A 26,157-nucleotide genomic window follows, 5' to 3' on the forward strand; every position below is an offset into this window, starting at 1 on the left:
AGGGTGCGGTGTAACACACATAGAAAAACATATGAGACCCTATGGAGTAAAAGACCCCATAGCCCATCCACACATTGACATTTCAAAGGAATTACACACACATACATGTCCAAGAGTGGGAGAAAAGAGTCTCACTCTTGGCAGGATGGAAAAAACAAACTCCAGAAATCCAGCAAAGCTGCTGGGGGACTCACTAGGTTAGGAAATTCAGCCTAAACAGAGAATTCTCCCTAACATTCGCCCCCCCCAGACTAAGGGACAGGAGGATTTAATCCACTCCTGGATGAATCTCATAACTCTAGTCGATGACATACATCCTAGAGAGACCATCAGCATTTTGGTGGTGACATCCTGACCTGTGCTCAATGGTGAAATCAAACCCTTGCAGGCAGATCGACCATCTCAATAGTTTTGGGTTTTCCCCTTTCATTTGCATTAGCCATCTCAAGGGTTGGTGGTCAGTCTGAATGACGAAAGTAGAACCATACAAGTACGGCCTAAACTTCTTCAGAGCCCACACGATAGCAAAGCACTCTCTTTCGATTGTTGCCCACCTTGTTTCAGGATCCTTCAGCTTGCGGCTGATGAAGCAAACGGGGTGCTCCCTACCTTTCCCATCCAGTTGACTGAGTACGGCACCTATCCCTACATTGGAAGCATCTGTCTGCACAATGAAGTGTTGGCGGTAATCAGGAGCTCTGAGTACTGGGGCTCGGCAAAGAGCCTTTTTCAGGTTTTCAAAAGCCTGATTGCACTCCTCGTTCCATTTAACCTTTTTAGGACATTTGGGCGAGGAGATGACATTCAGTGGAGAAGCTATGGTCCCATAGTTCTCTATGAAATTCCTGTAATACCCAGTGAGGCCTAGGAAGGCTCTCACCTGGGTTTGAGTAGTCGGTGTTGTCCAATTTTGCACAGCTTCAAACTTACTGAGCAAAGGCCTTATTTCTCCACCGCCTACCTCATGCCCAAGATACACTACCTTACTCTGTCCAATTTGGCATTTACTCGCCTTTATGGTCAGATTGTCTCATCCAAGAGCCTGCAAAACATCTCTCAGGTGGGTTGCATGTTCTTCCCAGGAATGGCTGAACACTGCGATGTCATCCAAGTATGCCATGCAGAAGTCCTCCATCCCATTCAGAACCTGGTTTACCATCCGTTGAAACGTAGCAGGTGCATTCTTCAATCCGAAAGGCATTACCTTAAACTGGTATAAGCCAACGGGGGTAGAAAATGCAGTTTTCTCCTTGGCATGGTCTGCCAATAGCCTGACGTCAAGTCAAATGTGCTGAGGAACTTGGCAGCGCCAAGTTTATCCACCAACTCATCTGTTCTTGGCAAAGGGTGGGCATCAGTCTTGGTGACTGCATTAAGAGCTCGATAATCCACGCAGAATCTAAGTTCTTTAGATCCGGCCTTTGGTACTAACACAACTGGGCTAGACCATGGACTAGTAGAGGGCTCTATTACCCCGAGATCAAGCATCTTGCTGACCTCACCTTTGATGTGGGTTCGTACCTTTTCTGGCATGTGGTATCCTCTGCTCTTGACAGGCAGACAGTCACCAGTGAGTATATTGTGCTGGCCCCAAGGGGTCAAGCCTGGTGAAAGCGAGAACAGAGAGGCAAACTGATTCAACATAGATTTGCACTCTTCTTGTTGCTCGGGTGTCAGATTGGAGGAGAGATTCACTCCTTCAATTTTTTCATCTAAAGGTAAGCCTCTGAGGAGATCCGGAAGAGCTTCACTCTCTTCTTCTTCCTCGGATGATGCTAGAAGCAACGCTCCTACATCAGGTCGTGAGACATACGCTTTAAGTCGGTTGGTTTGAAAGACCGCCGGAGCCTCCTTAGGATTGCCCAAGTCCACCAGATAGTTAACCTCTCCGAGTTTACCCACTACTCGGTAGGGTCCCATCCACTTATCTTGCAAGGCCCTCTGCCTTGTTGGGATCATAACGAGAACGAGCTGGTCTTGAGCGAACTCAACCATGTTAGCCTTTTGATCGTGCCAGTGCTTGACCAATGCTTGTCCAGCTTTCAAGTTATCGCTTGCTTCCGTCATCATGTGCGACATTCTCCTCCGGAGACCTATCACGTAGTCAGTCACTCTGACTGGCTTGGGGGAAGGAGCACTCTCCAACCCCTCCTTAATCAGGGCCAATGGACCTCTGACGGGATGACCATAGAGTAGTTCGAAGGGAGAGTAACCTACTCCCTCGTGAGGGACTTCTCTATAAGCAAAGAGAAGGCATGGCAGTAGAAGGTCCCACTTACGCTTAAGGGGTTCTTCTAAAGCACCTATCATGCTCTTCATGGTTCGGTTGAACCGTTCTACCAACCCATTGGTTTGTGGGTGGTAAGCCGTTGAGAACTTGTAAGTTACTCCGCAGGTTTTCCACATGGCTTTCATGTAGTGGGACATAAAGTTTGACCCCCTGTCAGAGATTACTTCCTTAGGAAACCCAAACCTGGTAAAAATACCAAGGAGGGCCTTAGCCACAGCCGGAGCCATAACAGTCCTCATAGGAATTGCCTCAGGATACCTAGTAGCATGGTCTACTGCAACAAGTATAAACCTGTTGCCTGAGGAGGTTGGAGGATCAAGGGGACCAACAATGTCAATCCCAACTCTCTCAAATGGGACTCCCACGACTGGGAGAGGCACTAAAGGTGCCACATTCTTGGAGCCAACCTTACCAGAGATCTGGCAGGTGTGGCAGCTCTTGCAGTGTTTTTCTACTTCGGCCCCCATCTTTGGCCAATAGAAGTAGAGCGAGAGCCTTTCCTTAGTCTTCTTGAAACTCAAGTGACCAGCCAAAGGAATCTCGTGGGCTAACTGCAAGAACTGTGGGCTGTTCTCTAGGGGTACTACAAGTCGTTTGTAGCCTCCAAGTGCAGACTCGGTCGGTTCACTGTAGAAGAGGCCATCTTCCCAGTGCAACCTGTATTTCCCAGGCTCTTGCCCTTCAGCCTGAGCTTCTGCCTGGTGGCGAAGACCTTCCAGAGTTGGACATTCTCTCTGTCCCTTACTGAAGTCTGCCCTGCTGGGTCCACCTTCTGCCAGTAAAGACTGCAGCTCAGGATGGTCAACAGGATCCAGATCTCCAATGAGTTCCTGGCCTTCCATTAGCTCTTCCTCAGAGTCTAATTCTACCACACAGGGTTGTACCTCCCTCTCAGCCTCGGCTGGAGGTGGAGTTACGGGTGTGACTTTGGACAACCGCTGGGAAGTCCGTGTCGGCTGCACTGGAATGCTGGCGGCTGGTTTCGGGATAGAAGTCTTAGGTTTCCCCTTCGCTTCTGATTTCTTGGAGACAGCGGCCGACAATTCCAATGGAGCAGGAGTGATTTCTTTCTTCATCATCTCCTGGAGAGTACCGCGCATTGTCCTCTCTCTTGCGGGTCTGGTTAGCTCCTGTAACCGTTTACTAGGAGGTCTGGGAGTATGCGATACAACTCCGAGAGTTTTCAAATCGTTACCCAACAGTACGCCTCCTGGTACCTCACTCTGTATGCTGACAGGTATCTTCACAGTCATGTCGTTACACTGGATGAGAACTGGTAATTGGGGAAGCATTTGCACAGGCCCTCCAGCTAACTTGGTAAGGCGTTTGGGTGCCTTAGCAACATCCTCAGCCTGAAAAAACGATTTATCCACCACAGTTATGCTGGCCCCAGTGTCCCTAATGGCAGGAGTCTCCTGTCCATTCACCTGGACACTGTCCTTATAATACTCTTTAGTATTATCGGGGATAGAATTATAGACATCTACATTCTGTTGTTCCCACAACCCCAGAGATACTAAAGAAACGCTGGCTGAGACTCCAATGGGTTCGTCAGCTAGCAGTAGAAAGTTTCCACTTGCCATTTGGACTTCCTCCTCTGGAGCGAAGGCTAAGGAGACAAGCTGGACCCCTGAAGGTTTACCCTTACATCTGGGATCTCCTTTCACGTGATCAGTCGAGCCACAAACAAAGCATTTACCGAATGCTTTCTGGAATGATGGCTTGTTCTGACCTCATTCCGGTTTGGCACCAGAAGACACACTATTCTGCTGTGGTTTTCCCAGTGGCTTACCCTTCTGGTTTTGTTTGGGGCCCTCTTTGGAATGTGAGTTATTCGAATTCTCTTTTGAGTCTTTTTTAGGCTGTTTTCCCTCATCCTTTTTCTGAGTTGCCCCAGAATCCTTATGAGTAGCCCTGTTGGCAACCCACAAGTCAGCAGCCTTAGCTAGCGCCCTGGAATCCAATTCCTTCGAATCAGCCAAGTGCTGTCTGAGCTCAGGAGAACAGGCATCATAAATAGACTCCAACATAAAAAGATTTCTCATACCCTCATAAGTGTTCACTTTGTAACCCTTAATCCATCCCTCTAAGTTTTTCAACCCTTCACTCACCCAGGTAGCCCAAGGGGTACCATCATGCTTTTTGAGGGTTCTAAACCTCTTAAGATACTGGGAAGGGGTCTTCCCGGATCTAGCTATCAAAGCTAGTTTCACACTTTCGTAATCCGTCTTATCCGCCTCCCCCAACTCCATTACCACATCAGTCGCAACAGGACGGAGCCTAGAGAACAACCAGGGAAGCAAAGCATTCCCGGTGATGTCCTGGAGCCCATGATTGTATTCAAACAGTTTCAGCCAATCCAACACATCCAATCTCGGTTCATACATACCCACTAATTCCTTCGGCATCCGGGGTCTTTTGGGACTGGAGCTCCTAGAGGAACCAGAGGAGAGAGAAGCATTTTCCATAGACAACTTTTTCATCTCTAATTCGTGATTAAGTTCTATTTCTCTGAGTCTTAACTCAGCTTGCTTCTGCTCAGCCTGGGCATTCATCCGTCTGAACTCGAGTTCTTGGTTTCGTTCAGATTGAGCCAGGAACCGTTTGTATTCTAGTTCGAGCTTCATTTTTTCAAGTTCAAAATAAGCAGGGTTACTTGTGGGACCTGGTATGGGCCCCGTAGGCACAGCTGGTAAGGCAGGTAGAGGAGCGGGGGAGACCGTTCTGTTAGCCTCTCCGTCCTCGTCAGCCTCTTCATCGCTATCATCAGAATTACGATTCAGATCAACACCATTACTGTCGTCTACATTCGCTGGGGAGATTGGTTCCTCTGAACCCGTACCCAGACTTTGGTTCGCCAGCAATCTCTCAATTAATTCTAACTTCTTGCCTCTTACAGAAAGATTCGCTTGCCTACAGAGAGCTCGCAGACTCTCAGTATTTTCACCTGACAAAGACTCTTGACTGTAAGTTTCCATCGTAGACATGTTTTTGAAAGTTGCTTTTTGTGCAAAGTTTTGTGGTTAGTTATCCTACAGTGTCGAAAAGCACTCTAAACTGTATACTCGATACAAATCCCACCGCTGTACACCAGTGTTAGGCGGAAACCTGTGCAGTTCCCTCTGGGACCACTGCAAAAGATTTAGGACTACAGGCGTTGGCGGTGAACCCACTTGGTAGCAGTCTGCACCACACAGATTCACGTGGTAGCTGTGGCTGAGCAGTCAGACTTCTCTCAAGAAAAGTTGAGCAGTATGTGGAGTATACAAAATAGGGCAATTCTTCACAGCAAGACAAGCAAACACGCAACGAGGCTTAGTGTAAAGATATTAAGGTATTTATTTATAACAAAATGTCTATGAAAAACACTAAAGCAAATCACGGCAAACAATCCCAAACACAATTACTCTACGAAGTAGAAAACTATCAATCCCCCTAGCAAAATATCGACAACTCTAGATTCTACTGGTACCACTTATTTTCGGACAGAGGTGTATACCTCAACCTAGATGACACTTGAATATTAGTTAGGACGGGAGAGAAAAAAATATAGGCAGGTTATGAAATCAACACAGTTCAATCCTACGCGGATAAAATGCAAGGCAGGAAGGCAAGTATTACAATAGATCGTAAAGTTCAGAGGCCAGGCCCACTCGGAGAGGGGCAAGGCGCGATGTCCCAAAAAGTCTCTAGTGGAGATGCATTCAAGTCTGTATCGCAAATTGTTATCGGCAGGTTGAACCAGTTCAGAACAAAGAATGAGAAAAGCTTGGAGGGGACGGAACGGAGAGGATTAAGACACCTCACTCGAACCGATCGAAAGGGAAGCCAGGCGGACACGGTACCTTGTGGAGGGCAGCTCCGGCAGGGGCAGTTGTTCCTGGTGGTGGATGCACGTCGGGTCTTTGCCAAGAGTAGAGATGATCTCGTCGTCGAAGAAAATGAAGTCCGGTGCACCACCAGGGAAGAGACCAGCCGCGGAGTGCTCCATCACAAGGCACCACCTTTTGGTCGCAGTTCAGGGGTAGTGGCTATCCGGTTGCCGAGGTGCTCTGCACGGGCAATTCGACCACTGCGTCCTGAGGCGAATAAAAAGCAAAAGGGACTGGTTGTTCCCACCAGTCAGGGGAAGAGACTCTCCGGCAGGGAGATCTCCTCTGTCGTCGGGAAGTGGTGAGTCGGTTCCGCAGGGCTCCACCGGAGGTGTCGTCGTGCAGGTCGGCTCAGCGTTACCCTCGTCGGATTCTTAGGTCCTGTGGCGACTTCTGAAGATCCAGTCCCAAAAGCCCTGCTTTTATGCAGAAAACCCCCATTCATTCAGCCTAGCTGTCAATCAACACATGCTAAGTGGTGAGCGAGAACGCTCACCACTTGGGCCAATCACTCCAGAGTGCGACCTGAGTTGGCAAGGCAACTCGGTCCAGGGTGCCTAAACCCCCTCCCACACCCCTGAGGTAACCCAGACAGAATGGCACCACCTTGGAGGGTCTCTGTACAGAGGCCCGTCAAAAGTGGAACAAAGGGCTCAACCTTTGGTTTAGGAGTCACACAGACGAACACAGACGCCATTTTACAAACCGAATTCTGGCAGAAAATACCATCCGATAAACTTATTTACGATAAGTAGATCGGTGGTACGTTAGAGATTAACGAGAAAAAGTAGTAATCTCCAACAATGGGACGAATCCCATAGGGTTATGCTCGGGGTCGAACATAACAAGTAGTTTCCACTGCCACCAGCCAAAACTCAACGAGGGGGGACGGGACAGTGCCCCCTCGAGTAACAGGTCTAGGAGTAATCGAATTACCCCTACTAGTACGTCCACAATAAGATGGTTTGTACTAGTCCTGTTAGTAAATTTAGGTCTAGTGAAGCCAATGGTGACTTTACATGCCCGGGGAGACAGTAGTCAGTCCCCGGGTATGGAGTCTATGGTGGGGGTCCGCTAGTGTGTTACGGCACGTAGGGTGCGGTGTAACACACATAGAAAAACATATGAGACCCTATGGAGTAAAAGACCCCATAGCCTGTCGAACACATTGACATTTCAAAGGAATTACACACACATACATGTCCAAGAGTGGGAGAAAAGAGTCTCACTCTTGGCAGGATGGAAAAAACAAACTCCAGAAATCCAGCAAAGCTGCTGGGGGACTCACTAGGTTAGGAAATTCAGCCTAAACAGAGAATTCTCCCTAACAGAGTGTTATTCAGAAGGATTAGGTTGTCGGCGTATAGAAGGCGACTGATCAGGTCGCCTCCTAGCTTTGGAGGGAAAGCTTGAACCGATTTTTCTGTTTCCTGGAAGTCACCTAAGTAGGTCCAAAACAGGGCCGGGGCCAAAGGGCAGCCCTGTTTGATACCTCTGGCCATTGTTATTTCTTCCGATAGAGCCCCTTGTTGATTGAGGCGGACCCGCATAGATGTGTTGGTATAAAGGGCCTTGATCGGATGAAGGATATCTGGTGGGCATTTCCATTGGGTAAGTTTCAGCCACAATCTTGCGCGGTCCACTTTATCAAACGCCTGGGTAAGGTCGACGAACGTGATGAATAGACGCGGTCGGCCTTCCAGAACTTTACTTTTGAGTGAGCTCAATATTAGGATGTTAGCGTTTGTGCCCAAGTTCTTTTTGAAGCCAGTTTGCAATTTATCCTGGCATGGGGCTTTGGTGGCCCAAGAGGTGAAGTGTTTTAGAAGGAGGGACCCAAACAGTTTACCTATAGGGTCCAGAAGGACGATGGGGTGGTAGCTGACTGGATCTAACCTATTTCCTTTTTTGTAAATAGGGACTACATTTGCGCGTGTCCAAGATGGAGGGATGGATTTGGTGGAGGAGCAGCGTCTAAAGATTTGGCTCAAAAGGGGCGACCAAGCTTCGGGGTGTGATTTCAGGTCGAAGTTGGTAATTCCATCTGGACGCGATGGTTTCAATTTTTTGATCATGTCTTGGATGTCTTCGATGTTGTCCAGGCAAATCCAAGGTGCTTCGCTCATTGCCGGTGCTGGGTCGAAGGTTGTAGGGCTCCGGAAGAGGGTTTTAAAGTTGGAATCCACGAGTATTCCATGAGCACATTTTTATTCGATCTTGATCACTGGATTTCAACATGACACTTGTGTTGCAGTAGATCTTGTTCTTGAGTGGCTATTTCTGTTGATTTATCTTTAGGGCTTTGGGTAGCCATGACCAAATTGAGAGTAGTGACGAACTTGAGGGAGATGTAGTTGCCTTAGAGCAATGCTCATTCGGAACTTTTCTTTGAATTTTCAGATCTTCTTTTGAGATGTTTGTCTTGACCTGTAAGTCAGGAACTTTTAAGTTTTTGTGCACCGATTTTGATGAGTTTGCAGGATGACTTGTAGTCGACGTTGTTTCTTTTGCTTTATTAAAACTTTCTTTAGATTCCGAATTGGAAGTTATGTTGGTTTCCTTTGGAAAGGATCGAGGATTTTGGCATGGTATGGCAGATCGATCAGTTGCTTTGGCATGCCCCTGCGTCTTTTTGTACTCCCGGTGATTGTGTGATTTTATTTCCCTTGTGGATTCAATAAGGTCATAGCCCATTGTTAGTAAGTCCTCTAGTGAAGATCTTAGTAGGATGTTTATTGCTGATGACGCTATGTACAAATGTGAAATCGCTTTAGAGCCACGATCGACTAGCAGTAAGTCAGTGTCACGTCTCGGCTAAATTGGAAACTGCCTTGGCGATTGTCTGAGCGCTATCCGGCACGTAAAACTCCTTGAAACTACAACTCCCACAACTCTTGCTGTTATAACCATGTGACATACACGCATGACGTTGCTGTGTTTTCATTCGTTGGGAACTACATTTAACTCCCATCTATCCGGAGATCGAGTGCTCCTAAACTGCTGTTAGTTACGAGCTCTATTCCCGGATACCCGTTTGAATCCTTGTCTACCTGGCGCTTGAATCAAGTTATTGTCCTTGCCTTGTCCTGGTCTGCCTCCCGACGCCTGCCTCCTTCGATTGTTCCCCTTGGATTATATGAACCCGGCTTACCCATTATCGACCTCCCACTTCTAAACCCTTAAGTTTTGGTGACCCGATAACCCGAACATTTCCGTAAGGGAATTAGCGTGAAGTGAACGCTCGCTTCCCTGATCTTTTCATTTCTTTCCTTGCCCACTCCTACTGCTTTGAACCTTTTTGGGACGTTCTGCTGTTTACACTTTGGATTGCTTCGAACTTGTTTTGGGACGCTCTGCTGTTTACACTTTGGATTGCTGTGAACATTTTGGGACGCTCTGCTGCATTGACACTGGAATACTTTGAACAATTTTTGGAACGCCCTGCTGCTTTCACGGTGGTGTTCCTAGGATACTGGCACACCTTCCCTTCACCCTTCATCCTCCTTGTTTTCTGCATTTCGATACTAGCAGTATATAGTTCCTACGGAGCAGGTAAGAGTGGGTAATTGTGGGCAGTGTTGGCTGTTTATTCTCCGGCACAACTTGGCTGCATTTCCTGAACAACTGTATTGTTCTTTGTCCCTCCAGCTCTGACGATTCTGCTCCGGCCTTTTCGCTCAAGCCCCCGGCCTGCCAGGCGTATTGATCCCTGTAGGCTGAGCTCTTGGGAGGGAAGTCTTTGGCACATCACCATAAAGACCCAAGGTTCCTTGAGGGGAAGGATTATCTGCAACAACCTCTGAGTTGTGACAGATTTAGGAGCCTTACAATAACGCCTATTGGTTATGGAGGCTGCATCAGACCCGATGGCAGCTCTCATGCAGGCTTTTTCTGCCTTGCGTACCGATATGGCATCCGCCCATGTGACCTTACATCAACGCATGGATGTATTACAGAGCTTCGTGCAGCCATTACCCCATGATGAGGAATTCGGTGATGCCGCTGCAGCAACACCTCCTCCTGTATCCCCCCCAGCTCCAGCTCCGGTTGTCCTTCCTGGGCCCTTTCCTTTGGCCCCACCCGAACGCTTTTTGGGGGATCCCAAGGCGTATCGGACTTTCGTGAATCAATGTCGCCTTCACTTTCTTTGTCGTCCCTTGGCGTTCCCAGACGCTACCACTAAGGCGGCCTTCGTTCTCTCCTATCTAGGTGGCACTGCCGCAGCATGGGCTAATCCTTTGCTGGAAGCTAATGATCCGGCTCTTTATGATTTCGATATGCTAATTCAATCCATGAACAGCGTTTTTGATATGCGATATAAAGCACAAACCTCAGATTTGGAATTTTTGGCTATTAATCAAGGCAAGACGGATCTCTTGACCTACCTGGCTCGTTTCAACCAGTTGGCGGCTGAGACCACGTGGCCAGAACAGAAGAAAGCGGCTGTTTTCCACAAAGGTTTGTCGGATGATCTAAAAGATGCCTTATCAGTGGTGCCCGCCCTTCCACCTGGTTTTCCCGAGTTACTCGACCTGGTTCTTCAAGTTGATGCTCGGATTCGGCAAAGACGGGGCGAACGTCGGTATCCTGATATTCGTACCTCTTCCCGATCAGATGGCACTACTCCTGTTTCTCAAGGCAAAGCCGAACCCATGCAAATTGGGGCCGTAAGGGGTCCCTTGTCCAAGGCTGAACGAGAGAAACGGGTACTGAATAACCTATGTTTCTATTGTGGCCAGTCAGGACACTATATTCGGTTATGTCCTAAAAGACCCGCCAAACCGGCGGGAAACGCCAGGACTCGTCCGTAAACCGGGCCTTTAGGATGAGTCAAATGTACCCGGGCCCGGATGAGTGTTTTCCGTCTTCACATGTGTATCTTACTATGTGTTTCAAGGCCCCTGGCATCAAATCTTTTTCCAAGCCTGTAATGATAGACTCAGGGGCTAGTGGGAATTATATGGATTCTAGGTTGGCCGAACATTACGGACTACCCAAAATACGACCTGAGGACGTACATGCTGTAGACGGTTCCCGTTTGATATCCGGACAAGTTACGGAGCAAACGACTTCACTACAAATGTTCACCTTACAAGGTCATTGAGAATCTATCACATTTGACCTTATTACGGCCCCCCAGTTCGGTATGATTCTGGGTCTATCTTGGCTGCAAACCCATAATCCTGTAATCGATTGGGTTGAACAAACCGTGCGGTTCTCTTCCTCTTTTTGCATACAGAAATGCCTTGGGTCTCACGAGGCAGCAGTCTTCTCTCCTTGCCTGGCCCTGGTGACTAGTGTTCCTTCCATCAGCGCCGTATCCTCTATCCCGGTCCCTGTACTTCCATTGGAATACCGAGAGTACTCGGATGTGTTCGATAAAGGCTTGTCAGAAAAACTGCCTCCACACAGAGACTATGACTGCCCCATTGATCTCATACCTGGGGCAGTCATTCCACACGGTCGTATCTACTCACTTACTCAAAAGGAAGAAGAACACCTGCGAGACTATGTGGACAATGCTTTGCGCTTGGGACACATACGTCCATCCCGTTCACCAGCGGCCTCCCCGATATTCTTTGTACCTAAGAAGGAAGGGGATTTACGCCCATGTGTGGATTATCGTGCCCTCAATAATGTCACGATAAAAAACCAGTATCCACTGCCACTTATCACGGAGCTCCTTGATAAAATGACCTCCTCTACCGTCTTCACCAAGTTGGACTTACGGGGAGCATACAACTTGGTGAGGATACGTAAGGGGGATGAATGGAAGACCGCATTCAAGACGAAATTCGGGCTTTATGAATATTGTGTAATGCCCTTCGGGCTTTGCAATGCCCCAGCGACGTTCCAACACTTTGTTAATGATATTTTCAGGGACTTGTTGGATTGTTACGTCGTGATATATTTGGACGACATCTTGATATATTCGGAATCCTTATCTCAGCACATACAACATGTACGCCCTGTTCGACTCCGTCTAAGAGAGCACTCCCTCTTTGCAAAACTGGAGAAGTGTGTGTTCCATGCATCGTCTGTAGAGTTCCTGGGATTTCAAATATCTCAAAAGGGAGTGCTTATGTGCACCTCCAAGGTCCGGGCAGTACTGGATTGGCCTGTCCCGACTTCAGTAAAAGCCCTCCAATCATTTTTGGGTTTTTCTAACTTCTACAGACGCTTCATCGCTTCCTTTTCAGAAATAGTTGCGCCACTAACTCGGTTGACTAGTCCGAACGTCCCTTTCCTTTGGGATGAACAAGCGCAATCTGCATTTCACAAATTGAAGGAGGCTTTCACCACCGCTCCCGTCTTGCAGCACCCTAATCCGGCCCTTCCATTTATCGTAGAAGCCGATGCCTCTGCAATTGCCGTGGGGGCCATCCTGTCGCAAATTTGTCCAGCTACCCATCGACTACATCCGGTGGCTTTCCATTCTCGGAAACTTACGCCAGCCGAACGTAATTATACGATCATGGAGAGAGAATTACTGGCGATTAAGGTGGCATTTAATGAGTGGAGACATCATCTATTAGGTGCTAAGCATCCCATTACTGTGTATACGGATCATCGGAATCTCCAAGCATTGTCCCATGTGAAATGAACCAATGCTAGGCAAATACGGTGGCATTTGTTTTTTACCATGTTTGATTTCACGGTGACATATCGCCCCGGTCCATTGCATGGAAAGGCGGACGCATTGTCACGTATTGGTACAGATATGGAAACTATGAAACAGTCAACACCAGTATTATCCTCAGGGACTGTAGTGTGTGTTTGTTCGGTTTTTCCGTCCATCCTAGATGGGTTAAGAAGATGGGCTAAGGATCATGCTCCTATTCTTAAGGAGTTGGACGCCGAACTCATCACCGGTCTTCCTTATGTCAAAGGCTTACTATACCTGCCTGATAATCAGACTCGGCGAAAGGCTCTCGAATGGTCCCATGATCTCCCGTTGGCAGCTCACCCTGGTCAGGCTAAAACCTATGATCTTCTCCACCGATGGTGCTGGTGGCCTGGTATGAAGAAAGACACCGAACAATATGTCTCCAAGTGTGCCGTATGTACACAGTGCAAAAGACAACCGGGCAAACCCGTAGGCCTTCTAATGAGCATGCCATTACCCCCGTATCCGTGGCATACGGTCACCCTTGATTTTGTGGTGGAACTCCCTTGTATCGGGGGCATGTCCACCATTCTTGTGGTTGTGGATGTTTTCACCAAAATGGCACGATTCATACCGTGCTCGGGAATACCTACCGCTTCTATGTTAGCGAGTCTGTTTTTTGACCATGTGGTACGTTTTTTTGGACATCCTACGGTTCTGATTTCTGACCGGGGGTCTCAATTTACCTCGCGCTTTTGGCGCTCCCTTACTTCCTCTTTGGGTATCGATGCCCGCTTGTCCTCAGCCTACCATCCTCAGACGGATGGCCAGACTGAACGTACCAATGGCACTATGGAACAGTTTCTTCGCTGTCTGTGTCTGCAACATCAGTCTAACTGGTTCTCGCTACTAGGTGCAGCAAAATTTGCCTATAACAATTCGATACATTCATCAATTGGCTGCTCTCCGTTTTATGCTTTATATGGTCTGCACCCAAGGACTCTGCCGCTTTTCTTGCCTTCTTTAAAGCAGTTTCCCGCAGCTAATCCTGTGAAGGATTCCTTACTTGCCATCCGTAAATCAGTGTTATCCCATTTACAAACTGCGCAACGTCGTACCAAAATGCAGGCTGACAAGCGACGCGCACCGGCTCCTTCGTATTCTTGTGGTGACCGTGTATGGCTCTCATCAAAACATCTGGCCATTAAGGGTAAAAGGAAACTGTTACCATGTTACCTGGGTCCTTATACGATTCTACGGTGCCTTAACCCTGTCACTGTTTGTCTAGAGATTCCATCTCATTGGCGGGTGCACCCGGTATTCCATGTCTCCTTGCTTCGCCCTTTTGTACCTGGCACACGGTTACCTGCTGTCCCCACCCCAGTTAACGTCCATGGGGAGGACGAGTATGAGGTGCGTGCCATCATAGACACTCGCCTATGTCGTGGGGTTCGGTCTTACCTGATTGATTGGAAGGGGTATGGTCCAGAGGACAGGTCCTGGGAACCGGCCTCTAATTTGAACGCACCCCGTTTGTTACGTGCCTTTTGGTCTCAACGCTTGCGAAGACTCAGGAGAGAGCGCTCTTTGTGGAGGGGTACTGTCACGTCTCGGCTAAATTGGAAACTGCCTTGGCGATTGTCTGAGCGCTATCCGGCACGTAAAACTCCTTGAAACTACAACTCTCACAACTCTTGCTGTTATAACCATGTGACATACACGCATGACGTTGCTGTGTTTTCATTCGTTGGGAACTACATTTAACTCCCATCTATCCGGAGATCGAGTGCTCCTAAACTGCTGTTAGTTACGAGCTCTATTCCCGGATACCCGTTTGAATCCTTGTCTACCTGGCGCTTGAATCAAGTTATTGTCCTTGCCTTGTCCTGGTCTGCCTCCCGACGCCTGCCTCCTTCGATTGCTCCCCTTGGATTATATGAACCCGGCTTACCCATTATCGACCTCCCACTTCTAAACCCTTAAGTTTTGGTGACCCGATAACCCGAACATTTCCGTAAGGGAATTAGCGTGAAGTGAACGCTCGCTTCCCTGATCTTTTCATTTCTTTCCTTGCCCACTCCTACTGCTTTGAACCTTTTTGGGACGCTCTGCTGTTTACACTTTGGATTGCTTCGAACTTGTTTTGGGACGCTCTGCTGTTTACACTTTGGATTGCTGTGAACATTTTGGGACGCTCTGCTGCATTGACACTGGAATACTTTGAACAATTTTTGGAACGCCCTGCTGCTTTCACCGTGGTGTTCCTAGGATACTGGCACACCTTCCCTTCACCCTTCATCCTCCTTGTTTTCTGCATTTCGATACTAGCAGTATATAGTTCCTACGGAGCAGGTAAGAGTGGGTAATTGTGGGCGGTGTTGGCTGTTTATTCTCCGGCACAACTTGGCTGCATTTCCTGAACAACTGTATTGTTCTTTGTCCCTCCAGCTCTGACGATTCTGCTCCGGCCTTTTCGCTCAAGCCCCCGGCCTGCCAAGCGTATTGATCCCTGTAGGCTGAGCGCTTGGGAGGGAAGTCTTTGGCACATCACCATAAAGACCCAAGGTTCCTTGAGGGGAAGGATTATCTGCAACAACCTCTGAGTTGTGACAGTCAGCCGATTTCACTGATCGTAATTTTGGAATATGGCTGAATAAGTCAATGACCGCTCTTCTGTTTAGTGTCACTTTGTCGTAATTTCCAGGAACTTGCTCAAGTTTTAATATCCATCGGATTTGAGGTTTCGTGTGGTATTTTTCAGTTTTGGATTTGTAAGTCGTCTTCGAGGGTAATTTGGTGTTATATCTTATCCGAGGTTTCTCTTGTTGAGCTTTTGAACAGTGTACCTCAGGACTTCTCTGCGTTTTGGCTTCCTGTCTGATAGTCCGCCTCTGTATGTGGCTGCCTCGCTTAGTGCTCTCTTGAGATTGAGGATTAGATCTAAGTTTAGGTTTAACAGAAGTTTCCACAGGAAGATGTTCTTTTGAGTCGTAACTGTTGATGATTATTCGATGTCTTCGTTCTTCAAAGGAAAGGAATGGGGATTCTATAGGCTCCGTTCCTTCACTAGGATGACGTTGTGGATGTAAACAAGTTACGGAAGAATGAGAGATTTCTTGGTGTTCCAAGAGAGGGATTGTTGGTGAGTTCGCAAGGTGTTGGGTAATGTTCATCATATCCTCATTGTTTAGAAAGGCGTCAACCCCTCTCGGGGAATAGTTAAGTGGCTCAAGTTTGTCCCTATTCGAGTCCTGTGAGTCTTTTACTTCTCCTTCGTGTTCAGAGGGGTCACAGTCTGATTTTGAGGAGTTATCACCTTGGGTCTGAGTGGCTCTTGTTGGTGAAAAATTGGTTCCAATTGTAGAGATGTTTTACATTTGGTGTTGGCTTCTTTGTTTACTTTGGGTAACTTAAGCTTTTCTGACGGGAAATCCAAAGGGACAGTTAGGTCAATGAAGGATAAAGTTTGGGTATCTTCTGTTTTAGTAGGTTGCTTTCCTGAGGATGCAGATCTCTTAAGTGTAGCTAGGTCTTGGGTTAAAGGCAAAGATGGTTCTTGAGTAGGTCTGCTGACAATCGGTGTTTTTTTTGTCTTTAAGGCCATGATGTAACCTTCCAGGAAAGTCAATTTATTTAACATTGTCGCTTGGATCGATGTATGGTCTTTCATGGTGTCTCCAATTGTTTTGTACAATTTCACGAATGGGTTAACTACTATCGTTAGTGTTGACATCAAAGTGCTTGATTCAAATTTTTTTGGTTGTGAGTCATTTGAAGTAGTTGGACCGTGAGGGGCAGGTCTTCCCCTTGTTGGCGACGGCGGGCGCGTCATTGGCATGTATACAGAAGACAGTCTTCTAGGTGGATGGTCTGAAGAGTGCCTTCTTGGGTTGTTGTAGTTGTCTAAGTTTGAGTAGAAGGAATCTAGGGTTTTTTCGAACTGTAGTCTGTTTACGGATTTTCAAGGATAGTGGTTTTGATGGTCCTTTTATAACAAGAGAGACATGTATGTAGAGATGAAGAAACCATATAAATAAAGAAGATATGTAACCAGACGAGTAGTGAATGTATATATGCAGAAATGCAAGGTAGATGAGATAAATAGAGATTTGCTGCGGTAGAAACTATAATGTGAGTAAAGCGGCCATGAGGAAAAGATGGACGTCGGAAGTGCCAAAACTACCTCAGAGACAAACCAAGGCCGCAGATCAAAAACACTGCAGAAAATAGCTTCATGCCAGAAACAAAGAATATCTGTTTTTCTGAGACTAAGTATGACACAGCAATACATAATTTTAAAGTACAAAGATAATTAACCAGGATAAGCTATGACAGAAGGGCACATTTCTCTTAGATTAAGCAGAAGCGAAAACATCTTCCAAGTCCCAACTATTGGACAATCAAGGTTGAAGAAAGCATATGTGAGACAGAGCAACCAAGTCTCCAGCGGCCAAGAGGAGTAATAGCAACCAGCATAATTTAATCAAATAGCAGTAAATGGCAGGTCTAAATGGACACATTAGTGGTCTACTGACAAGTGGTGCAAGACTCAAAAACAAGGTCTATTCATTAAGCCTCAGACGAAAATAGTGGTGTAGCCTGACTGCCTTAAAAATCCCAGAGAAGAAAACAGGCTTTTGGTGGTACTGCCTCTGATGTAGTTGGGCAATCTGCATCTGCCTCTCCAAAGGCTTTGCTCCCCTTCTCAATTGCATCTGCTTTCTTAACTTCCTCTGCTTTGGGCAACAAAGCCCTCTCCAGGATCCCCTGGGCTATTTTCTCACCTGCCTGTACTTGGTTTTCCTTGTTTCCACTGTTCTGAATTAGGATATTTATGTCACCTCTCTAGTTAGGGTCTAGGACATCTGTGTTGGGGTGGTCAGGAAAGGTCCCTGCGATTAAGAGGGTTTCATATTGCACATACCACATTTGAGACTGGGGGTGCGGAGAAATGGACACGATGTTGCCATTTCATATGTATTCAGTGTAGCTAAATATGAATCGGATATGTTACTTTAGTGTTACTTTTTGTTTAAAGTTGATACATATCAGATTTGCACACAACTTAGAAGATAAAATGCTAAAACTGCAAAATGAAATATAACCACGATTCAGACATAATCTGCTCCAAAGTGCCCATAAGCCGGCAGTGAGGAGTTTCATAATATGCATGCAAGGTAGAGGACTGGTCAGAGAGAATCCACTGTGAAGAAAATATAACAATTATTAAACATGCATGCACACTGATATAAATACAAATGGAATTCATAAATCTACATGTAGCAGGCTTTTTTTTTACAAATGGATTAAAACACGGCAGTCATGGGTTTTGCAAGGTGAATTTTAAAGGGACTTTGAGAAACTGGTTTTCTGGGCCAGAGGAAGGGTACATGAGTACATACGACCTTAAACAGATGGTCAGCTGTTGAACAGGACATGATGTTTATGGCTTGGTAGTTCTGCAGGAGGCAGATGCAATCTATTAAAGTGCATTGAAGTTTTATAGAGGGACCATTTGTTTTGACCAGTAATAAACATGAGTTGAAGTGGCACTCGAGGTCAAAGTAATCGATACCCAGGGGTTTCAATTGTATTCTCAGATGCTGTGCATGCTGCAATGGTAGTTGTTATATGTGTTAGATGTAAAATATTGCTGCTTAGGTGCAGAAGCAAGCCTGCAATGTAACTCTGTACATAGTTCTAATTCAAACCCTATTACATAAGGTTCTGGATTGACAGGTAAAGTTCCAGCAAGGTGCTGGAACTCCAAAAGATGAGAATGTTATGATTTGTAAAAAGCCAGTATTTGGAGCAGTAGCTTGCATGCTGAAAGCAAGTGGCTGGGGATGCGCAAACCATTACTGAAAACTACATGTACATTGTAAATAAAGAGGTTGATGATACATACCAAGACTTCAGACAACTTTGTAATACCAGCAACAAGTGTTAAGTTGAACGGACTCCAGGGAGTAGCCCCCACCTCATTTCCATATATTTGCTGCTTATGGTGACCCTGCCGCCAGAACTAAGAGATATTCCCACCCTAGCAAGGGAATGTCCTGTGCACCCTGCATTAGGCGTGTATCCCTCGCATCTCATCTGGATCGTGGTGCTTCTTTTGTGCAAGATCGAGGTTTGGGCATCTCTGTCATCCCCACACCACCTTGATTAAATTTGGGCACTGGGTCTGGGGGCCACAGTTGTGCACAGGTAAATGTTGTGCCACTGGCCATTGTGGCATCAGCTCTGTTCATTTGTTGCACTTGAAGAGCCCCTTCCTTGTCACATATTTGGCCCAGTGCTAGTGTGAGTGTACCCAGCACGTTCTGTCGTGTGTAACCCTATTGTTTTTTTCACACCATCTGCAAAGAAATGGATGAGGGTCTCCCCCTCAGGATTAGTTGTCATGGCAACCGCCGTACTTGCACGCAGGCACCTGTTGGCCCGGGTACCATCTTTAAATCAAGCAATCTTAGGACATTTTGCCTGTAGAACTGCTTATGGCCATTTTGGAGTCAGGCAAGTTATGCGTTTGCCCCGCTAAAGGTAATCTTAAATAGATTTTGACCATGCTTCATTCTTCAATCATACATCTGGAACAGACTGCAGGATTGACATACTCAGACCAACAGTCAGTCGGCAGTAAGTGACATTTGTGTGACTTTTCTACCCCATTATATTTCACACAATTATTCTTAGCATGAAAATCACTGGCCTGGCATTTTTCTTAACAACCCCAGGTGACCCTCAGATTAAATGGCGTGACTGGATAGAATGTTTCCTAAAATATTTGCATGACGTATATGTGAGCACCTTCACCGCTGATAGAAAATATTCTCTTTTGTATCATTGTTTGGGTCAGAAAGGGAAAGCAGTTTTTAGAAAATTGCCAAATTTAACTGCAAATCACAAAGATGGTGGAGCATACCTAATCTTGCATTAGAGAACTGGATGCTGACTCAGGAAAAACACAAGAAAAGGGCAATGCTTATGCAATCGAGAAAGCAAAGTGTTGCAAAGACTCTGGACAGAAAGGGGTGTGGAAGGTGACCTCTAAAAAGAAGTCTGAGACAAAAAGAGTAGATGGGAGGATGAGTGAAAGGAGGTGTTTTCGGTGTGGAAACTCAGATCACCTCAGGAATGATAAACAATGCTTTGCCCAACATGTTGTGTATACAGATTGTGGTAAAAAAAATTGCATTTATTTTGATGTTGTAAGGATTTGTCTAGATGCAGGAGTGTAAAGTGTGTGCAGGAGGAGGTGGTCCATTGGCACGATGAGAAGAAAACTTGTGTGGTGAGAGCCGTGGATGCTGAACTGAAGAGGGTGAAACCTAATGCAGAGTTAGAGGTGAACAATATAAGTGTGATGTTGTTCATTTGCAGTAGAGCGGACTACACTTTAGTGAATATGGGCACCGGATGGCATAAACCTCACTGTTGTGAACTGCAAGAATTTACGGTGTCTGCTCATGTGGTGATATCCTGGGGGAGTTTTGGGCAGAGTTTTGGTACAAGTGACAACGGGCCACCGGCATGGTGAGAGTAACCTGAAAAGGGGGAAATGTTTTGTCATGGGACACCCAAGCACATCTAGGATTGAGGTCAGATCCTGATTGATCATCCGTCCTTGGTAATGGTGGTTCACAAAAGTGTTGGGGAAGTGAGTAAAGTGTGTGTTGCTGAAACATCAAAAATTGGTTTCCAAGTGTTTTCGAAGCAGTCACAGGATGTTTGAACGTTTTTGTGCATCTTATAAAGATGAAACCAGGGGCAGTACTGGTTAGAGCCAAGCCTAGAGCAATACCTTTGGCAGTGAGGTCTGATATTGAGAAGGAACTCAAGAGAATGCTTGATGAAGGCATCATAGAAGTGGAGGAGGCTGCTGAGTGGGTTAGTCCCATTGTAGCCATATGTAAACCTCATGGGAGTGTACGACTATGCATAGACCTCCTGGCATTGACCAAATGTGTGGTGCTGCATAGATTTCCTTAGCCCAAGATTGGGGATCTTTTGGCTGGAATTGCAGGTGCAGCACTGTTTTCAACAATATATTTGAAGGACGTTTACCACCAGGTGAGTTTGCATCATGAGCCGATGGATCTAACATAGCTTATTACCCCATTCGTCTTTTTTCATTTTAAAAGAATGCCATTTGGCTTAATATCAGCATCAAGTGTTTTCCAGAGAGTCATGAGTAGATTGCTTAAAGGAATGGTAGTGGTATGTTGCTACCAGGATGGCCTCCTGGTGTGGGGAAGAAGTATGGATGAACATGATGAGAGGTTGAAGGATGTCCTGAGAAGATTGTGTGATGCTGGAATGACTATATCCTTATAGAAGTTTAGGTTCAGGTTATATACATTTCAGTATCTGGGTCATGAATTGTTGACTCAGGTTATTATGCCTAATATGGCTGCCGTGGAGGCAATATAAGAAATGAACCCACCGAGGGATAAGGGAGAATTATCCTTGTATTATGGATTGGTGGAGTACTATGGTAAATATCTCCGAAATTTGACACAGAACCAAGGAGATTAGATCTCTGGGCAAGAAAGGTGCCCGATGTGTATGGAATGAAACGTGCCACACACCTCACTCTCTCCCATCTAGCCTCTGCCTATCGTTCTTTCCCATATCCTGTATACATTTGGCTCTTCATAAAACACTGAATAAATATATAAATTAAACAGTATTAGTACGAATGAAGACTGATGAGTGAGAATAATGGCTGAGGAGTGGAATCCCATACATTACTTCTGACGTGTTTTTCATATGCCTCTTTCTGAGAGGTTCTCTGAGAGGGCTTGTGTGATCCTGACAGCTGGCAACAAAACAATGTTTGGTTACTAGAGTATTCCAATTACTCCTTCATACAGACCTTGGTGTTTAAATAATGTGCAGTGACATGTTTAAAATGATTGCTTATGAGGCTGTCCTTAAAGTGTCCTCTCGTGTATAAATAGCCACTTCAACACACTGAGCAATGCTAAATGCATAGTTGATTGGTCGTCCTACTTACTTCTCAGAGCATGCACTGGGATGGTTCCACTGTCGCTGTTTGGGGGGACAAAACATTTTTGGCAGATGCACTCTTTGCCATTAAAGGTCACTCGGTCACCAGCAGGAAAAGGGTGTCTGGAAAAGATGAAAACATAATGGAAAAAATATTCTTGTTTTAACTGTTTAGCATGACATGGATCGTACTGCAAGCATTTACGCGTTTACAAGGCGGCTTCACTCATTTCGTTCAGCTTTATTTCGACATGTTCATGTCATAAAGGCACATAATACATTTTATTGAGCATTTTAAAATCAAATACAGGAATCAAAACATCAATATGCTCAGAGATCTTAAAAAAGAGAATAAAGGTTTTACTGTGAATTTGTCCTGAAGTTCCTGACAGCAATGCTTCCCGGCAGCTGTCAAAATGAAACAATCCAGCGTGAACCGCTGCTGCATTGGAGTCAGAGGAGGCTCTGCACTGTCATCTAGTGGCAGCATTTATTAATGCAAATCAAAATTCAAATCTGCAAGCTCCCTTTAGATCAGTGCTCTTGTTTTGCTCAAATAGCTAGTATACAAAACACATTTAGTAAAAGGTCTGTCTGAACTAACTGAGAGCTTCTTTTTGAGTTATATATGTTACCGAATTTCAACAGTACTGTAGCATATGTATTGTCTGTATAGTTTTACACTACTTGCATAACATAAAACAAAAACGGCGACTAAGGATTTACCTCTATGGAAATAAATGGTAGCCAGTTCAGCAGCTTAAACTAACCTTACCAATAAAATAAGGTAAACTATGTTGTGCTCCGTGGCAGAATTATTTTCTCCGAATCTCCCCCAAAGTAATTAGTACGAGCGATGCGCCTGATGACTCATGGTGGGAAGCATGAGGGTATCAGCCACGTGCCCTCTCTCTTGTAGACTGACATACCTATTTTCACGCAATGCATTGAATAGTCCGGCTTGATCCTAATTTCGCTATGCCACACAACTCATATGAATGACATTACTCCAGTAGGTAGTACGATAGCTCAGTGCGTTAAACACTCCCTTTGGCTATCTGTGCCAAAAGTGCAATCACAGGTTACAGTGCTGGCAGTGCAGACGCCGCCTTTCATCCTCTGAGGCCTATATAGCGTCATTAAATAGATCAATAAGAATACCTGTCATCAACGCTCTCATAAATGGAAAATATCCGCCATGATTAATTTAATACAGTTACATTTTATTATTATGATTATTATTATGATTATTATTATTATTACAAACGTTTTTGGTACATACTTCTGTACTTTTTCAGCCGTTGTGAGGTCACAAATTGCCCACTTGTAAAAGTAGGCAGGACCAGAAGCAGCCAAAAAAACATGGTTCCAATTCACGAATTTACGTGTTTGATTGTAAGAAATCAATGCATGCGTCACCTTAATTACAAAGTTTACCTGCGCATTTCTCCGGCTGTAGATCAGCCCCTTTAAACATATTAGCTTCAGCACAGTGTTATTGACAGTGATTCGTGATAGGCTCCCAGCTACCACATTGTTGTCGCAGAGCAGTTCAAAGTGGTGGGCTCTTAAAGAGCCTGCCTTTCAAAGAAGTGTCAAGAAAACAAAAGGCATTCCTATCCCTCTTTGATAGATAGAAGTACAAGCATATTAGTGTTCCTCCACTTAAAATGAGTTCCCTCCGTACCTACTCTAAACAGGTGCAGGGCAATGCAGAATTTCTCCTCGCATTTTAATGCGCGAAAATAGCGCTCACTGCCTCCGATTTGTGCAAACAGGTACGGGGGAATATGCATCAGAAGGTTCATCTGTAGTAGTGCACCAGAGCATGTGTGTGCAGTGTCGGTGCAAGGATTTTTGCAACCCTAGGCCATGATAGGCATATTAAAGTGTAGAAACTGGTTGAAGCTCAGCTGTAATAAAACAGATGTTTTGATGATGTGTGGAGAGGCCAGGTACCAGAATGCCTCCCTTTGGGTGTCGGTAATGGGTACTTGCCCTTACCCTCTTACATGGTAAGAAATATGGGCGTCAAATATGATTCTTTGCTTCCACAGATCAACTCATTTGCTCATTCTTGTTTCTACCATCCAATCGTATCCTGCTGAAAGTCCCGTCCTCTCCTGCTTACTCCCAACACACCACTGTAGTCACAGCCATGATGTCTTCAATACCTGACTATGCACATTCCCTCTTCAAGGTGTCTGGAATATTGGGCCAGTCATCCTGCAATGTTACTCCTCTGTAGCATTGTTTTCCCAGATTACTGGTCCAGCAGTATGCCTTTTTCAAAACTCTTCATTACACAGGCACTCCCTTCACCACTGCTTTCCATCTCAGTTCCTTCTGTCATCAATGCATTGCTTCTGCAAAGTCTTTCCTTTCAGAGAAAGAGGCACTGCCTTTTTGGTTTTAGCTATGTGATGCTCTACCCCTTTCCTTTCATTCTATTTTTGACCATTTTTCATTGAGGAAGTTATTAGAATCGTGTCTTTTTCCAAATTAGATTGACCTTTGCCCACTGTGGGATGTTTTTACCCATGCATCCAAGCCCTACCATAAAACTGTGCAGTACTGGCATGGAAAACATCATGATGGCCAGAACTCCCCAGAGAGTGCACAGGCAAAACATGAAGAATAGACTGCCACCCATTTTTGCCTATGTTGTGAGCACAGGAGGGCACTGCCTAAAACCACCATTGGGCTACACACACAGTAGCCTGAAACCATTGGGAATGGCAATGCTGATTGCCAAAAACAACCCAGAACTGTGGGGAATTCATTTTCTTAATCCCAAAAATGGTTGCAATACCGGTACTCACCACTATCAGAAAGCCGGTGTTTTAAAACCACCAGACGTTTGTGTAAAACTGAACAGAGGAACCAAAACCAGGCCAAGGAAAAACTTGCTAAGAGGTGGATACAATGTAAAACTATATTCTGAAATGACTTGAAGGAAGTACATGTAAAAATTGTAAGTTTTGATTTAAACTGGAAACTAAAGTGACATTTAGCTGAAACCTGGCTTAATGAAACTGGATTCTGCCTGACAACTACCACCGACAGGAGTTGAAACTGGATCAATAGCCACTCTTCCCAGGCCTAGCTGCATCCTGCTGCCCCTTGCCAAAAGGAGTTCACCTCTCTGATTAGATTAGGGGTGGAGCACCTGGGAACTGGAAGGGACAGAACAATGCAACTTCCTTGACTCAGGCAAATGTTATATTGGGGGTGTTGTAAAATAGCTTCCTCTTGGGAGAAACTGGGGGGCAGCTGTGCCTCTGTGAACAAGCTGGCTTGGGGGAAGTGGATAAACCAGTTATTCCACCCTGTGATGTGGGAAGCCACACCCCTTTTTGACCAGAGCATAATTTTAAAAAGATAGATAACTCATAGTGCGGACTTGTCAGAATTATATAAGTAATATCATTATTTTTGTGATTTTTCTGTGAACATTTTAAGAGGCCTTAGGACCCTGTGGTGTATTCTGGGGGGTTGCTAGCGGAAAATAGGGTCTCACTCCAAATGTATGCATGTTAAAAATCTGACACTTTATCATCTGTAACCCATATCCCTGGTGCACATTTGTGTAAAATCTGGAAAGGTTTAAAGGTCGTTATCTGGATAAAAAGGGGAGAATTCTGTCATAAGTGGACATGACATCTTACAAAGACAGGGATCGGATGGTTTGGTGCTACAGAAAATATGTTAACTGGACCTAGAATATTAGAAAAATGGTACATAGATAAATATGTATTTGGGTCAGAAATAGATTTGTGTGCAATCTGACAAGGGGAGGTTCCTCTGACCATAAAACCTACAGCATCCCTCTGACTCACATTTCCTTCCCCCAATCAAGGGAGAGAGGAGGAATTGGCCAATGATAAGTGAGAGGGGCAGGTATAGTTATGACCAACGCACACACCCACTTTCCAAAACACATAAAAAGAGACTGCTGGGACCGGTAGAGACATTCAATTCCATTTGCTGCTGAGCATGCTGACCGACGACTTCACATCCAGAGGTCCAGACTTCAAATCCATCAATCTCCAGAACCTGTAGCAGAAATTAACTCCAGAATTTGTAGCAGAGTGGCCTGAATCCACCAGCTGAATCCTCTTCAGCAGGCCTCAAAATTAACCAAACTATTCAACAGCCGGGCGAGCTGTTTGAAGTTTTGCCGAGAATTTTTGCAAGAACCTGTAGCAGTACCCAGAAAGCAGTGTTACATCCAGAATCCAGAGAGGCTAGACCAGCAGAGCAGAGCTGACCCAGATCGCTGTGAGCAGAAACGGTGCCTGATTGACCCACCGAGCAGACAGAACCGCAGCTGGACATGTTGACCAGATCCGTGACGAGGCCTAGTTCAAATT

The 26,157-nt window shown here is 45.7% G+C and overlaps 1 protein-coding gene across 12 annotated transcripts in view; it reads right to left on the reverse strand.

Moving 5' to 3' along the window:
* Window positions 1–26,157, reverse strand: part of ABLIM2 (actin binding LIM protein family member 2) — a 1,607,463-nt gene that overhangs the window by 940,098 nt on the left and 641,208 nt on the right. For all 12 annotated transcript variants that reach the window (XM_069632024.1, XM_069632014.1, XM_069632022.1 and 9 more), the window contains exon 4: window positions 21,792–21,907. In XM_069632024.1, the coding sequence (XP_069488125.1) occupies window positions 21,792–21,907 (116 nt within the window). The remainder of the gene's footprint in view (window positions 1–21,791; window positions 21,908–26,157) is intronic.

The sequence above is a fragment of the Ambystoma mexicanum genome, chromosome 6q, assembly GCF_040938575.1.
Source record: "Ambystoma mexicanum isolate Mex_15411 chromosome 6q, UKY_AmexF1_1, whole genome shotgun sequence".
NCBI classification, from domain to species: domain Eukaryota; kingdom Metazoa; phylum Chordata; class Amphibia; order Caudata; family Ambystomatidae; genus Ambystoma; species Ambystoma mexicanum.